At 36.0% G+C, this 15254-nt stretch overlaps 3 protein-coding genes across 3 annotated transcripts; 1 reads left to right on the plus strand and 2 right to left on the minus strand.

Moving 5' to 3' along the window:
- Positions 1–394: 394 nt before the first annotated feature.
- LOC123220395 (protein DMP2-like) lies at positions 395–1254 on the plus strand. Its single transcript, XM_044642603.1, has one exon. The coding sequence runs from the start codon at positions 450–452 to the stop codon at positions 1026–1028; it is 579 nt and encodes a 192-aa protein (XP_044498538.1). The 5' UTR covers positions 395–449; the 3' UTR covers positions 1029–1254.
- A 2143-nt stretch (positions 1255–3397) lies between these two features.
- On the minus strand, positions 3398–7315 carry LOC123221301. The gene is given in 7 exon segments (XM_044644107.1): positions 3398–3755; positions 3853–3982; positions 4068–4275; positions 4350–4962; positions 4965–5730; positions 5991–6625; positions 7188–7315. Coding segments are annotated over 5 exon segments (1353 nt in total). The 5' UTR covers positions 5209–5730; positions 5991–6625; positions 7188–7315; the 3' UTR covers positions 3398–3597.
- An 886-nt stretch (positions 7316–8201) lies between these two features.
- Positions 8202–14750, minus strand: LOC123221300 (pyruvate, phosphate dikinase, chloroplastic). Its single transcript, XM_044644106.1, has 21 exons — positions 14622–14750; positions 14260–14530; positions 13559–13615; positions 13150–13383; positions 12887–13024; positions 12566–12728; positions 12201–12436; positions 11986–12114; positions 11638–11817; positions 11179–11316; positions 10772–10936; positions 10530–10691; positions 10343–10432; positions 10049–10187; positions 9689–9866; positions 9420–9549; positions 9201–9329; positions 8935–9072; positions 8753–8830; positions 8585–8676; positions 8202–8502 (listed from the first exon to the last, which is right to left on the minus strand). The coding sequence occupies exons 2-21, from the start codon at positions 14521–14523 to the stop codon at positions 8460–8462; spliced, it is 2883 nt and encodes a 960-aa protein (XP_044500041.1). The 5' UTR covers positions 14524–14530; positions 14622–14750; the 3' UTR covers positions 8202–8459.
- Positions 14751–15254: the final 504 nt, after the last annotated feature.

The following is a 15254-nucleotide window of genomic DNA, read 5'->3' on the forward strand; positions in this document are numbered from 1 at the left end:
AGAGGAAAATTGTTATTTTTTTAAACTAAAAAAGAGAAATGATATAAATTTGATAGGGTTTAGAATTTAATAGTAAAATAATATCTTTAATAAAAAAATTTAATAGAATTTAACTTATAAGTATATATTTGAATTTTTCAAACCTCTTATATCTACATTAGGTAAGAAATAGTCCTGTGGTCTTTTTATAACTAGCAAGTTTCCATAACACGTAGATTATCTCCAAGAAGAATAAAAGTGATAGACAAATTCAATCCTGCAAGCTTAAGCTTCGATTAGCTAAGCATGAAGCCACCTTTCGTAAGAGTGAAAGCAAAACCAGCGTCGCCTCCCCGGCAGCACCATTTTACGTAGAAGCAACCCCTTCACCTCCATTTCTCTCTATAAATACATACTTGCAAAAACACTCTACATCCCATCCAACAATATTCATTAATTAACGCCTTCCAATGGCCCCATCTACAAGCTCTTCTTCCTCCTCCAGTTCTATCTCCGAAAAAACACTCACAGGCCTCGGAAACTTAATCAAGCTCCTTCCAACAGGCACAGTCTTCGTGTTCCAGTTCCTCAACCCCGTGTTAACAAATAACGGCAATTGCAGCACCGTCAGAAAATACCTGACGAGCTTTCTCATCGGCCTTTGTGGCTTGTCATGCGCCTTCTCTTGCTTCACCGACAGCTACAAAGGCAGCGATGGGAAGACTCACTATGGAATTGTGACTACCAAAGGGCTTTGGCCCTCCGCCGACTCGGGTTCGGTGGACTTGTCGAAATATAAGCTGCGTTTTGGTGACTTTGTCCACGCCTTCTTTGCCGTCATCGTCTTCGCTGTGGTGTCTCTTTTGGACTCCAACACTGTGGACTGCTTTTATCCCTCTTTTGAGTCCAGTGAGAAGATTTTGCTGATGGTGTTGCCTCCCGTCATTGGTGCTGTTTCTGGTGCGGTTTTCATGGTGTTCCCTAACAATCGCCATGGAATTGGGTACCCTTCATCTTCTTCAACTGACTCTTCAGACAATAAGTCTTAGGCCATAATAATAATACGTCTGAAATCAAATTTCAATTTGTTTGGTCGCCGAGAAAGAATGAAGATCTTGGTTCCTCTTTTTACATTGTTTTATTTTCCGAGAAAATTTGCTTCTTTTTTCGTTCTTTGTGTGTAATTTCCCCCTGTCAAATTATATCTTTGATCTTCTTCATTTGTCTAAAGTTAGTGTCATTGTGATTTATTATAATGAAGTTCATATTGTCAAAGCAGATTAGTACATAATATTTTACTTAATTTGCCACATAAAACACCACAATTGAATTATCTTCTTTTATATATATACATAATTTTCTTCTAACCGCATTTAGGTTGGGTGTCAAGTTCTCCCTGATTTGAAGAATTTTATTTTTTAAATGCTTAATTCGGGCTAGGGGTGGCTATTGACCATCCCTTGGTTTGCATTGAATTTGAACGAAAAATAATTCGGTTTGAGTTCAACTTGAGTTGATCAAGTCAATATTAAAAGTGGTTCGAGTTTGATTCGAATAAAATTGATTTGATTCAAGTTTGACTCGAATTTATAATTTAAATCCATGACTCAAATATGTGACTAAAATTCATAATTCGAATTCATGACTCAATTATAATTTGAATTGAGCAACAAACTAAGTTCAAACTGAATTGAACCATCTTTTTAGTCGAACTTTTTCTAACTCAAATTCAGTTTGGTTTTAAAACGAGTTGAACCTCTAAATTCGAACTCAATTCAAATTTAAATTAAACCAAATTAAACCCAGCTAACTTTTGAATGTGAGTCAAGTCGGTTCGACTCTAGCACTAGTTTGAGCAAATGGTGGAATAAAAAGAAAATTATATTTTCTTTAATATTTATTCAATTCATTGCAAGTATATAAATTATATTTTCTTTTGAAGGTGTCCAATTCTCTAAGTAATTAATAAGCTTGTATTGGAAATATATTATGCTTATAAATATAGAGACTAAAACTTATATTATATAAAATCAATTGATTTGTATTAATATCTAATTCACCGTGCATATATATAATTTTTATTTTTATTTTTATTAGATATAAAACTTTTTTTTTATTTGAATCTTCGACAGCTCATAATAGTTTTCTTGCAAGACATAAATTATTAAAGCAATTGGCGTATTACAAAGAAGAGATCCTAAATATGTACCTGTACTCGGTTTACTCAAGAATTGGACACTCTTTTCCTTTTCCTTTAACTTCTGTTATACCGTCCTTTTCTAGTGTTGGTTTGGGCTCCCATACGTAATTGGTGCACGTGAATTCTCCAGATGACTCAACTGGTGAACCGGATCTCTTATTGGAGGTACGCATAAAGAGGTTTAGATGGTAAAATCAAGCTGAATTATTTAAAATTTGTGATATGATTTGGTTGAAATTAACAAATGTTTTAGTTTGGATCAATTCTTTTCAATGGTTGAAATTAACAAATCGTCTTCATCTCCGATTGAAGACGGCTGGAGAGGCCATAGACAGAGATCGGAGGAGAGATAAAAGAGGAAGGAAGAACGATCGAGGAAAGAGAAATCGATGTCAGAGGAAGAGGAACAAACCCTAAGAGGGTTTTTGTCACTTTTCGAATTTTGGGTTGGAAGAAAATATAAGTTTTTAAATATAGGGAAGAAAAATATGATAAAACTTTAATTTTTTGTTAAATAACGATTTTACCTTTAACGTTAATTGAAATTTTTAACGAAAATTTGATTATGGGTGAATGTTTGAGTTTTTAAAAGTTAATAGATGTGAATTTGGAAATTCACTATACCTTGGGAGGACATAAGTCCTTTGGCCTATTAAATATATAAAAACTCCCCAATAATTAATCTCTCTCTCTCTCTCTCTCTCTCTCTCTCTCTCTCTCTCTCTCTCTCTCTATATATATATATATATATATATATATGTATGTATATATATATGATGTTTTGTATAAAAACTTATAAAATATATTAAAAAATATAATAAAGCAAAATATTTTAAAAACATGATAACAAAAATATAAGAATTATATGGGCTGAATATGATTGTTTTGTGAGGTTTTGGAAATTGGGAAAAAATTGGAGGTATTTTGAAAATTTTTAAATACCCTTTAACAATTTTAGAAATAATAATTATACTCTCAAAGAATTCAATCGAACATAACAAATTAAGAGTGTAAATATCATATTATAAACTATTAAAGTCAAACGATTTTAGGGATTGATTTGTGAATTTTTAAACATTTTAAAAATTCAAATCTAAACCTTCTCCAATTCTTTCTAAAAGTTTTAATGTTATACTAATTTTGTTAACTTTTAAGATTAAGTGTTGACTAATTTATTCATAACTAAAATTCTAATCTTCACTTTAAGTTAAATATAAATTTAATAAAGACATCAACAGATAAACTTTTATTAATTTAACACAAATCAAATGTCTCTCAAAATTATATTTTACATTTCAAAAATTGCATACAAATTTACTTCCATCCATCAACTGGGTAAACAAATTTATCAAAGAATTTGCCTAAAAAGAGTGTTGTTTTTTTTCCCCCTTGCTGTTCAATCACATTTGTCCAGCAGTCTATCTTGCTTTTGTGATGTCAACTTTAACTATGTGATGATCAGAGGTGCCTTTGGATGAGATGACAGAATATGACCCTGGAACAAACTTGTAAGGCGAATCTGGTGACGCCAAGATGTAATCTACCCGAGTCCCATATTTGCATGTTCCTTGCACATCTGGGTTGCCAAATTTCAATTTCAAGCAAATTTGTTACACATCTGCTAATGTTAAAGGAAAATGACAGAAATGGAATTGCTCAGAAAGATGTTTTACTTTGGCCTTTGGCTATGATGACTACTGGCTCGCATTCGCCTGCGAAGTCCATTGCATCTACATACTCTATTCCTTTGAGAAGCTTCATCACATCAATCTTTGGGGTAGGTTTTCCAATGTCCTCGTAATACTGAAAATTTATTGAAATAAAGTTGGATGAACAGAGTATGATCTGCTTTTATTCTTTGTGGGGTGTAAAGGTGAAATTTTGTTACCTTGACAATGTCCATCCATCTTTCTAATGAGTAATCTGATCCATCTAGAGAATTGAGACCTCCTGCTAAGATGTGGGGAGAGTCACTTGATTGGATTATTGCACTAATTTGCTTCATTCTCCAATATTCATTCAGATGGTCAAGTTGAGTGCAGTTGAAGTTTATTTCTCCTGCCCATGGCACGTCAACTGTGGCCTTTAGCACATTCCTGCATCACACACAATGGAATTTTAGGATGCTTGAAATTGCAATTAGAAGAAAATTCTGTGAAGAATCAAGTACCTGAAATCTTTATCATCAGCAATCTTCTGAACTTTCCACGTCTTGATCGGCCATTTTGATAAAATGGCATTGCCATACTCTGGTGCCCAGCTCTCTGCAAACACATACTTCATCCCCAAGGCAGCAGCCAAATCGGATAAAGGCTTCATGGCATTCCCTTCTTCTGCCTTGACATCTTGCAAGGCCAATATATCAGCATCCACCTCTCTAAGTACTTCTGCAATGCTCCTACCGCTTTTCGAGCAATCATCACTCCACGTAATCATACTACTGGGAAGGCACACAGGGGACCTCATCAAAGCATTACTGTTGGCTAAGGAGATCTCATTATCTGGGAGGTTAATCGAGACCTTCAACTTCGATCTGGAGTGCTTCTTTTGCTTGGAAAGATTATCAGGACTTGTTACAGAAGTATGCAAAGGAGATTGCTTCAGTATACTCTTGGGATGATAATTTGTAGACTTGTTGAAATTCTTGATGGTCTCCACTTGATCACTCTTTAATTCCACATAATTCTCTTCTTCGTTGCCCGCCATAGCTAATTCCTCAGCCTTTGAAATGGCAGGTGCAAGTGAGAACATGGCGACATTAAATGTGGCAAGGCGTATCGGTATTTAGAGTTAGAATAGCCCAGATGGCCATTCAAACGAGCAGAGGACTTCTTGCCACTTGCGTCTCTTTTAGTCTGACCTTTAAAGTTAGTCTTTCCAAACCTCCTGATGATAACTTTGGTCCTTGGCCGCCTCCATATCAGAGACCTTAACTTTGAACAGATGCTGCAAAGTTTCCTTCTGAAGGTACCTATAATGTAAGACGTTCGACTATTATAATAGATCTCATGAATCTTCTTTGAAGACATGGAAACTTTTAGAGCAAACCACTTGAAGTTCAGATCAAAGTTGAGGACAGGCTAGCCCAGAAAGACAAAATAAAGAGAGAAAAGTAGAAGTAGACGAGACAAAAAATGCTCCATCCCAACTGCTCCGAAATGGAGAGTTTGACAAAGTGGCAATATTGTTGAGCTTCTTTTCTAACAAGCCAAAAAATGCACCAACTACTACCAATAAAACCAAGATTGTTGCCCCATATCTAATCGGAACCTACCATTACACTATAAAACGAGAAACATGACTTCTTTTTCTCTACAATAGTATAATTACTTAAAAGACTATGGTTGACAAGGTTATCGTAGAGATAGTTTTTCCATGGTAGGTTTCATAATAGCTTAAAATACTTTATTGACTGTCAATTGGAGGTGCAACAGTCATTCATGGTCCTGGATTCTTTCCTCTGTCATTGGTTCATCGGATAAGCACTAGAATAAATAAAGAAACAGTTTCCTTCAATGGAATAGGCTCTCCTGTGCAAAACGAAAGCCCAACTGCAGATACACAAAAGTCAAAATTCAATGATAATTGAGCATTATAGTTTCGTAAGTTCATACAATACATGCTTTTAAAAGTTCATGGGTGCCTCAGCCCACTACATCCCACAGTTAAAAGAGTATCTGCAAATTGAAACCTGTGCGATACTTCAATTAAAGTTAAAAAAGGTTTAAAACATTGCACAGTAGTCAAATATCAATATTCATATCATTATCAGGTACAAAAAAATACAACAATATGATCACTGCAATTATACCTTCCATAGAATGTTAATCCAAGCAAATTCAATGTAACTTCATTGAATATCCCCATTTGATCATGGTGGTTTTAGGGACCTCTCAGTGGGCCAAAATTGCAGCACTTTCTCACTGATATTATCAAAGCTGCTAGCTGCCCTCTCTGGTACAGTTGAGAAAATATAGACAACTTTTTTTTTTTATGATAACAAAGAACTCTATTCAAGTTGGACTGTCATTTTCTGGGTCCAATAACAAGTCCCACAAATACTACATTAAGTAATTCAATAGTCCGATCTTAATATGACGACGAGAAGTCTCAAATCCAAAACCTCTGCTTTAGATATTTCACACTTAGTCATTCAAGCTACTGCATGGGGATGAAAATATAGACAGTTGCCTTGTGATGTTGTCCAATGTTAATGACCAACATTTTGTACATGACCAAACACTGCATCCAGAAGATTAGAAGATGACGCACTGATTCCACTCTCATCAAAGAACCCGTTAGAAGCATTTTCCCTTTGAGATTTTCGCTCCAAAATTATATAATCTATGGTTTCTGAGCAGTAGTTTTGTTTTATCTGTTTCACAGATTTTTCAGCTACGACAAATTTGTTCCCATCTAGAGTTCTCTCTGAAAAGCCTGCCCAAACTGAAAGTAGATTTTGTGAGAAGAGCGACAAAATTGCAATCCCACAAAATGATTTATACTACATAAAAAACTTCAGCAAATTCAATTTAACATCAGCGCTACAAAATTAAAATCAGAAAACATATAGGGGTAATAAATTTAATAGCTCAGTTCTGAAATTGACATAAGATACCATAGTTTGGCTAGTGTTAGTTGTTTCTCTATCTTATCTAAGTAAAGGTATAAGTTTATAAATTCAATTTCTAATTGGCAGAAGGCACTCAATAATCAAAATACAATAGATGTGAAGCAACCAATTGAAAGAATAAACAAAAGCCAAATTCTAAAATTCAACAAAGCTTAGAAGCAATTAATCAACATAACAAAGATTATATATAAATTTGAGATTATACATCTCCAAAATAAATTTGTAGGATCAAAACCATCATAATACTGATTGAAGAGAATCATACATTAGAAAATAATTTTCACATGTCACTTTCATACAGAAATAAAAAACCCGCATACAGATGTGGGTACCATATGAAATTCCAAGTGAACGTTGTCAGAGAGAGGAAATTACCTCCAAAATGATGCAAAATAAGATAAGCTGCAATGGTAACATTCAACGAGGCAGTGGCACTGCCATATTGGGGATTTAGACAAAAGAATCACATACTTCACCTTCTTTAGCAGAAAGGCCAGTGCCCTACGAAAAAGAACAAATGAAAAAGGTAACTAAAATATGTGGGGCACATGTTCTTCTTCTTTAAACAATTTTCTGCATAAAATCATCAACATGCCTTGGTGATTTTAATCTTGTGCTCAGCCCATAAGTCCAGCTCAGTCTTTCAATCATCACATCTTCACTTGATAATGTTAAAAATTAACTTAAAAGACAAAGCACAGAAAATATTACATTTAAAAAAATAAATAGGCAGATATTGAAAACACTAAAAATGTATTTTTCGTTTATTTCGTAAAATCTGTAACACACGATTTTAATGCAAACAGCTTCATTTTCCTCATTTTTGCAATTTAAAATAAGAAAAAAGAAAACAGCCACCAAAGAGTTTCTTCATTTTTCCGTTCCCTAAATTTTCAATTTCAAAAATGTAAAAATCTAGAAACATGATGTAAATTGGATAAATCAAAATCAATACCTCATTTCCAAGGAGGAATGCGGTGCTTTTTTTTTTTTTTAAAGGGGTGGTGATTGAAAGGCACAGCGTCGTGAGTGATTTCGACTCCACAAATGTCGCAATCTTTGGACTTGAGGAATTGTCGAACGTCGGTGAGAGAGTGTAAGTGTCTGAAGTTAACGTGAGGGGTGGAGCCGTGGCTTCCGAAGGCGTTGAAATCTCTGCGCCCAAGGCCGTCGAGCTTCGAGCCAGCGTCCTCACGTTGTGCCGCTTCGCTATGTTATTTGTTGCGATCAATGAGAGTAGAAGATTTAATTCGCGGGGGATTTTTGGGGTTTGGCCATTCAACAGCGGGAGAGCGGATGGCGATTAGCCACTTGTAAAACGACACCGTATAGAAATCATTTTCAAGTCACAATAGAAAACTTTGCCAAATTCCGATCAAATCAAATAACTTAATTCTGAAGTGAAGGAGAAGCTTTATTTCACAGAATCTCTTCACCCTGCAACCAGTTTTGAAGAGATTTCTGTATATATCAGAATGAAATATTCCCAGTATATAAGAGGGATCGACCCTTATTTACACTTTGTATACGAAGTTTCTGTTTCAGCTATTTCCTATATATTGTCTGTATCTGTCAAATACACTTTATTTACAGGTGAACAGTGTCAGGCAAGACAGAAGCTGCTTCTCTTCTCTAAAAATCAACCATTCAGACGGCAACCTGAGCTGCTGCTAGCCTTGCAATGGGAACCCTGTAAAGAGAAATCAAATTAGAAAGCAATCCAATCTCTTGAAGTTGTACATAGAGACGGTCATATGGAAGCAGCAGTGAACCTGAATGGAGAACATGAAACATAATCAAGTCCAGCTTCGGCGAAAAATGCAACAGAAGAAGGCTCTCCTCCATGCTCTCCACATATACCCAGCTGTTTAATGATCATCACTCAAAGTTTATGATGAAACTGAAGCATGTTTGCTATAAAATACAATTGCACTAATTACCTTCAAGCTAGGCCTAGCAGCCCGGCCCCTTTCTGTGGCAATCTTGATGAGTTGGCCTACACCTTTCTGATCAAGTACCTGAAACCGATCGCTTTATATTACTCTGTTTATGTAATATCAACCTGGGAAACAACCATTTTTCTTTCCAATGACATCTTCAGATTGAAGAAGATATTACTAACCTCAAATGGGTCATGTTGTAAAAGGCCTTTGGATAAATATATAGGAAGAAACTTGCCAACATCGTCTCGGCTGTAGCCAAATGTCATTTGAGTGAGATCATTGGTCCCGAAGGAGAAGAACTCTGCTTCCTTTGCAATCTATAGTTTTCAGATAAAGAATAAGCACTCAATCGACAAGAACATATAGCATAATTTTAGTATTAGCTGATGAACAAAACAAATCAATATGATGTTTCAAGCCAATAAGACAATTTATCTTAATATACCTCATCTGCCAACAGAGCAGCTCGAGGGATCTCGATCATAGTCCCCACCTTATAGCTTAAGGAAGAGCCCATCTCAGAGAACACTTTCTTTGCAACACTTCGTATTAAACTCATTTGATGTCCTAATTCCTGCAAATTTAAAATGTTTGAAAGAGAAAGGACGACATATGCAATTTCTACTGCATTACAAGCATAACAGAAGAAGAAAAAGTTTCACACCTGAGGTGTTCCAACAAGGGGAACCATTATTTCAGGAAGAACAGTAACTCCCTGGAGGCTCATATTAATAGCAGCCTGAAAGATTGCACGCACTTGCATCTCTGTCAATTCTGGGTATGATATCCCTAGCCTGTTGAACATCAGATAAAGCCCTAAATAAAAATAAAATATGAACACACTAATGGATTGATCTGCGCGCTAGAGACATTGAAATGCAAATGCATTTAAGAAGGAAATGCTGAAAAAGGGTTATAAGAAGAAAACCAGACCTGCAGCCTCGGAAACCAAGCATGGGATTCACTTCTGACAATTTCTCAATTCTTGAGAAAACATCATCTTCACTCGTGCCGGTCTCTGTACTTAATTCGCTCACTATCTGTTCTATGTCACCTTCTGGAAGAAATTCGTGAAGCGGAGGGTCTAACAATCTGATTGTGACTGGAAGGCCTGAAATTATAATGATGTATATTACATTTATTAGAGAAGCCTAAAACAGAATGACAAGATCTTATATTGAAACATTCTGCATCAATAAAACTTCACTACAGTTTTGTTCATCAAATCATTGGTATTTCGATGCTACAAGTCAGATCACCACATTTACTTGAATAGAAAGCAGAGGAGCATACCATCCATTGCACGAAAAATTCCCTCAAAATCAGTTCTTTGATAGGGAAGCAACAAGTCTAACGCAGCTTTCCTCTGTTCGACTGTAACTGCCATTATCATCTTTCTCACAGCCTTTATCCTTTCATCGGAAGCAAAGAACTGAAAGAACCCAAGACATGAACCAATCAAGAGGTTAATTCATCTAATTGTTACAACATATAACTGGAAGGCTACGAAAAAAATTAATTTTTTTTATGTCGTTATCAACTATTTGTATTTTTATTCAACAGAGAAAATATAGATGGAGGAATTACCATGTGTTCTGTTCTACAAAGTCCAATCCCTTGGGCACCATTATTTCTAGCTGTTAGTGCATCATCAGGTGTGTCAGCATTTGCCATAACCTATATTGCAATTATATTTGCTTAATCAGTCAAGAAATTTACATAAATAATCTCAAGATTCACAACATAAAATCCTCTACAAAAGAAAATGAAGTACCTTGAGACGCCTTATTTCATCAGCCCAAGACATAAAGGTTTCCAAATCACCACTTAGAGAAGGAGGAGAGAGTGGTTGTTTTCCTAGTATCACTTCACCTGTGGAGCCGTTGAGTGAAAGCCATTCGCCTTCATTAATCACCATGTTCCCAATCAAAAGAACCTGCATCATCAATGATGTCAACTATTTATAGAATCTACTTTTACTGAAAAATACGTGGGAAGAAAGAGTCAAAACTCCACCTTCTCATTGTCGTTTACACGAATATCAGCGCAGCCGGAGACACAACACTTTCCCCATCCACGTGCTACAACAGCAGCGTGAGATGTCATGCCACCTCTAGCAGTCAAGATACCTGCAGCTGCATGCATGCCCCCAATATCCTCTGGACTGGTCTCTGTCCTTACCTTCAAACATTTGAAGTAGTAAAAGAGTTCAGTTACCAACAGTAACAAAGAAAGTTGGATCACATAATACTTGAAATTTTGTGACAAAGTGGCTTTTATACAAGATTTAGATAGTAAGCATTACAAGCCTTATCCTTTTAAGCAATTCCATCAATGACTGCTAGAGTAGACTTTTAAATGGTATAGAAATTTTGAGCCAAAAAAAAAAAAAAAGAAATCAGTATGAATACATTAACACATACCAAGATGACACTTTTTCCTTGTGCATGCCATTCTTCAGCATCTTCAGCACCGAACACAACCTGCCCAATTGCTGCTCCCGGAGATGCGGGCAACCCCGTGGCAACAACTTGGTCTTTGTAAGCAGATGGATTCTCAAACTAATCAAACAGAATCTTAATGGTTTCAGAAAGATATTTAAATTTACTCATAAACATACATGTACAAACACATACACATATGCAAGATGCACGGTTAAAGCTCAATGAGGAGAAGTGATGTTTACTACTATAGAAATTACCTAGAACAACAGTTCATGCAGTGTGCAAGATACTCATACTGGCCATTGCATATATTACCAGCTATGATACTTAAACATCCAAGGGAGTTGGTTATCAAGTTACATCATCAATAATGACCAATTCTATATATATAATTATGCTACATTCTGTGTTTACTTTGATTGGAGTGTGGAGATATACCTGTGGATGAAGAAGTTGGTCAAGATGCTGTGGTTCGACCATCTTGATTGCAGCACAAGTATCAACAAGCCCTTCTTTTACCATTTCCACAGCTATCTTTACAGCACCTTTACCTGTACGCTTTCCAGATCGGCATTGCAGCATCCACAGTCTATTTTCTTGAACAGTGAATTCAATATCCTGCATTTCCCAAAACAGAGAGCCGTCTTACTTCTTTTTAAATTCAATACCTTTATTGAATTGGTAAAATTATGTTTGTTGCAATGTTGGTTAAAGAAGACAAGTCCCACAAAAACCAAAATCAATGAACTCAAAATTGAAAATCCATCAATAAACTAAAAGAATTACCATCATATCTTTGTAATGTCGCTCCAGAATTTCACAATTCTGAACAAGTTCCTTGTAAGCTTCGGGCATGCAACTTTTCATGACATTCAAATCTTCTGGTGTTCTAATTCCAGCAACTACATCCTCTCCCTGTCCACAGCCATTCATCAGCTAGACTCATGACATCATCAGAAGATAAATGGCTTTAATATAGAGATACTTCTATTCTATGAGACCTGAGCATTGACTAAAAATTCTCCATAGAGCTTCTTTTCACCAGTGCTTGGATTTCTAGTGAATAGAACGCCAGTCCCTGAATTGTTTCCCATGTTTCCAAACACCATGCACTGAATGTTCACCGCAGTTCCCTTGAGTCCGGTAATCTGATTGATGCTCCTATATTTAATCGCCCTCGGGCTCTCCCAAGATTCAAAAACTGCTTTAACAGATAACTGTAACTGCATCTTTGGATCTGCAAAATGATACAGATTAAAGCAAATAAGTTTAGAATTTTTTTATTTATGTCCCAAAACATCAAATGGCCTCAAGTAAAGACAGTGAGAGAGACAAAAATACGAACAAGTTGTGTTGTGCTTGGTACCTGAAGGAAACTCTTCACCCGTAGTTTCAAGGTAAACATTTTCGTACTGTTTCACTAGCTCTTTAAGATCACCTGCCGTAAGCTCAGTATCAAGTTTAACACCTTTTGTTTCCTTCATTTTTTCTAACTTCTCCTCAAATGACGAATGTGGAATGCCCATTACCTCAAATTAGACAGCAGATTACAAATTCAGCGACAAGTAGAGGTGAGACTGGTTATTATATTAATCACATTTAATTGGAACAAGAAGCTAAGAATTGAGAAGCCCTACCAATCAATAAATGTTCGTGTCTAAGAATTGAGTAAAAGGGTGAAACTTACAACATCTCCAAACATATCTAGAAAACGACGATAAGAGTCATAAGCAAAACGCTCTCCACTTTTTTCTGCAAGAGCAGCAGCCACTTCGTCATTTAGTCCAAGATTAAGGACGGTGTCCATCATCCCAGGCATTGAAATCTATGAGAAATTTAAAAAAAAAAAATCAATTAGACCGTGACTAATTCTCTATAATTTAGTAGCGTCACGCTCTCTCATTGCTCATTGCTCATTGCTCAGAAAAAATTAAACTTGACAAGTCTTACCGCAGCCCCAGAGCGAACAGAGAGGAGAAGAGGTTTGGCAGGGTCACCAAGGGAGGCTCCCATGTCCTTCTCTACAATCTCTAATCCTTCCAATACCTCCTCCCACAGGCCTTTTGGTAACTTCTTCCCGTTTTGTTGGTACTCTTGGCATGCTTCTGTTGATATGGTGAGTCCAGGAGGCACAGATAATCCAATGCTTGACATCTCTGCCAGGTTTGCTCCCTTCCCTCCCAACTACAGATTACAAAATGTATTACCAAGTATTAGCTATTCAAATTATATAATGGGAGTGTTTAGATCAATCGTTTAAGCCAAATAAAACACAGATAAGCCTTAACTCATTGAATTTATACAAGTTCAACAATCATTCACAGTGATTGCTACAAATTAAGGATTAAAGAGTGCTAACCAAAGACTTCATGCTCTTGTTGCCTTCACTTCTTCCTTTACCAAAAGTAAATACGCGCTGCAAAAACAACAGAAAAGATATGTAGCCCTCAGGTTTTAAACATTAGAAAGTAAATAAAGTAAATGCTTAGTTTTGCCAGATTAACTTACTATTAACAGTGGCATCAACATTTACCCCATCCCTTTACAAATATATTTATTACAAACAGTCTAGTCACTAAAAAGCAAAAGGGATTCTTTATAATATATGCCACTGGCTATTCTTCACCAAATAGTGATTCTCCCACCTCAATTCAAATGCCATTTTTTTAAGATAGTATACTAGTAAACTATCATAAGTGCACACATATAATAAGGCTTGCGAGAAACATGGGTCATAAGTTTACTGAAGTTCAGGCCTCGCCTTGCCACATGAATAAAGCTCTCTCTCGGCACAGAAAACAATCCTGTTTAGTAGCTAACTTTTTCCCGCGCAGAGGATTGCACCGGAAAATCGCCGGACAGGACCTGTGGGGGATACTGATCCTCCACGCATGGCCAACAATCGGTGAACACATACTATGCACTAAGACATCTTTTTGCCGGAGTGACTCATTCAGTAATAGTTCCAACGCATCACTCTGTCGGAACTGGTTTTTGGAACCCGCAAAAGAAGAAGAATAACAGAGTAGAAATGACTAAGAAGCCGTATAAAAGCATTACCTTTTTTCTAGTAGGCGTTGGGTCTGTCACTGGGGTGAGGATAGCTTGCGCTCGATACTGACCACGCAATGGAGGCTGCTGAGGCTGATCATTTCTTCTGGAAAAAACTCCAACCCGCCTCAAACGAAGAAACGAATACTGGTTTTCTCTCAGAAGATCACTCTCATGATCCACATACTTGTTATAATTACCCTTCAAGGACTGCCTCGGGTTACATAATTCTGGTGCACTTCTCATGAACATACCTTCCATTATAGAAGACATTTTTTCCCTTCAAAAACAACTTGATCAATATAGAGAAGTTCACGTTACAAAGAAATATAAATATAAAAATTATGAAGTGATGATGAAGCTGTGCATACCAGAAGGTGGGAGGAGAAAAAGACTAGGATGCGCGTCACTTGATTCAGAAAACCGATATGGGCAGTTGAAGATTCTGTTTTTTTGTTATCATAATTATGCAATAAAAAGAAAATGTAATGTTCGATGATTGATGGAGTGACTTGTGTGGATGAAATTACAGTTACAAATGGCGCGAAGTGATGGAGGTAAACGAGTGAATTACCGAAACTACCCCTGAAACGGCCGTTGGAAGCTTACAAATTTGTACGTAGAGATGCTGTAGTTTTTAGATTCTACTGTAGTTGATGAATGGATAAGTAGGGCCAATGGCACGCAATTTAATAAACACGACATTCTTCGTTAAAATTTATATATATTTCGTCATCACAACACTTAAATATAAAATATAATTTCTATATATATATATATAAATATAAAAGTAACATATATAAAAATGTTGAAAGAAAAGAACATGGTTTTAAAATTTATCGATTATATATCAAAGTGAAAATTTTGAATTTATTTAAAGCCGGTTATTTAGACTTAAGAATTACTTGGATTAGTCGGCTCAATCTTGATAAAATAACCTGATTTAAGTAATTAAATATTTAAAATATAATTTAACAAACACATAATTTAAAAAAAAACCCTAT

This window comes from Mangifera indica, chromosome 7, assembly GCF_011075055.1.
Source record: "Mangifera indica cultivar Alphonso chromosome 7, CATAS_Mindica_2.1, whole genome shotgun sequence".
NCBI lineage: Eukaryota > Viridiplantae > Streptophyta > Magnoliopsida > Sapindales > Anacardiaceae > Mangifera > Mangifera indica.

What these genes read in the sequence shown, in the direction of transcription:
- LOC123220395 (XM_044642603.1), top strand. Translation starts at nt 450, where the DNA reads ATGGCCCCATCTACAAGCTCTTCTTCCTCCTCCAGTTCTATCTCCGAA.
- LOC123221300 (XM_044644106.1), bottom strand. Translation starts at nt 14,523, where the DNA reads ATGTCTTCTATAATGGAAGGTATGTTCATGAGAAGTGCACCAGAATTA. An exon ending in GGGTGAAGAGTTTCCTTCAG is followed by an intron (nt 12,437 to 12,565) that starts GTACCAAGCACA and finishes ATCATTTTGCAG; the next exon opens with ATCCAAAGATGCAGTTACAG. An exon ending in TTTGTAGAACAGAACACATG is followed by an intron (nt 10,188 to 10,342) that starts GTAATTCCTCCA and finishes GGGTTCTTTCAG; the next exon opens with TTCTTTGCTTCCGATGAAAG.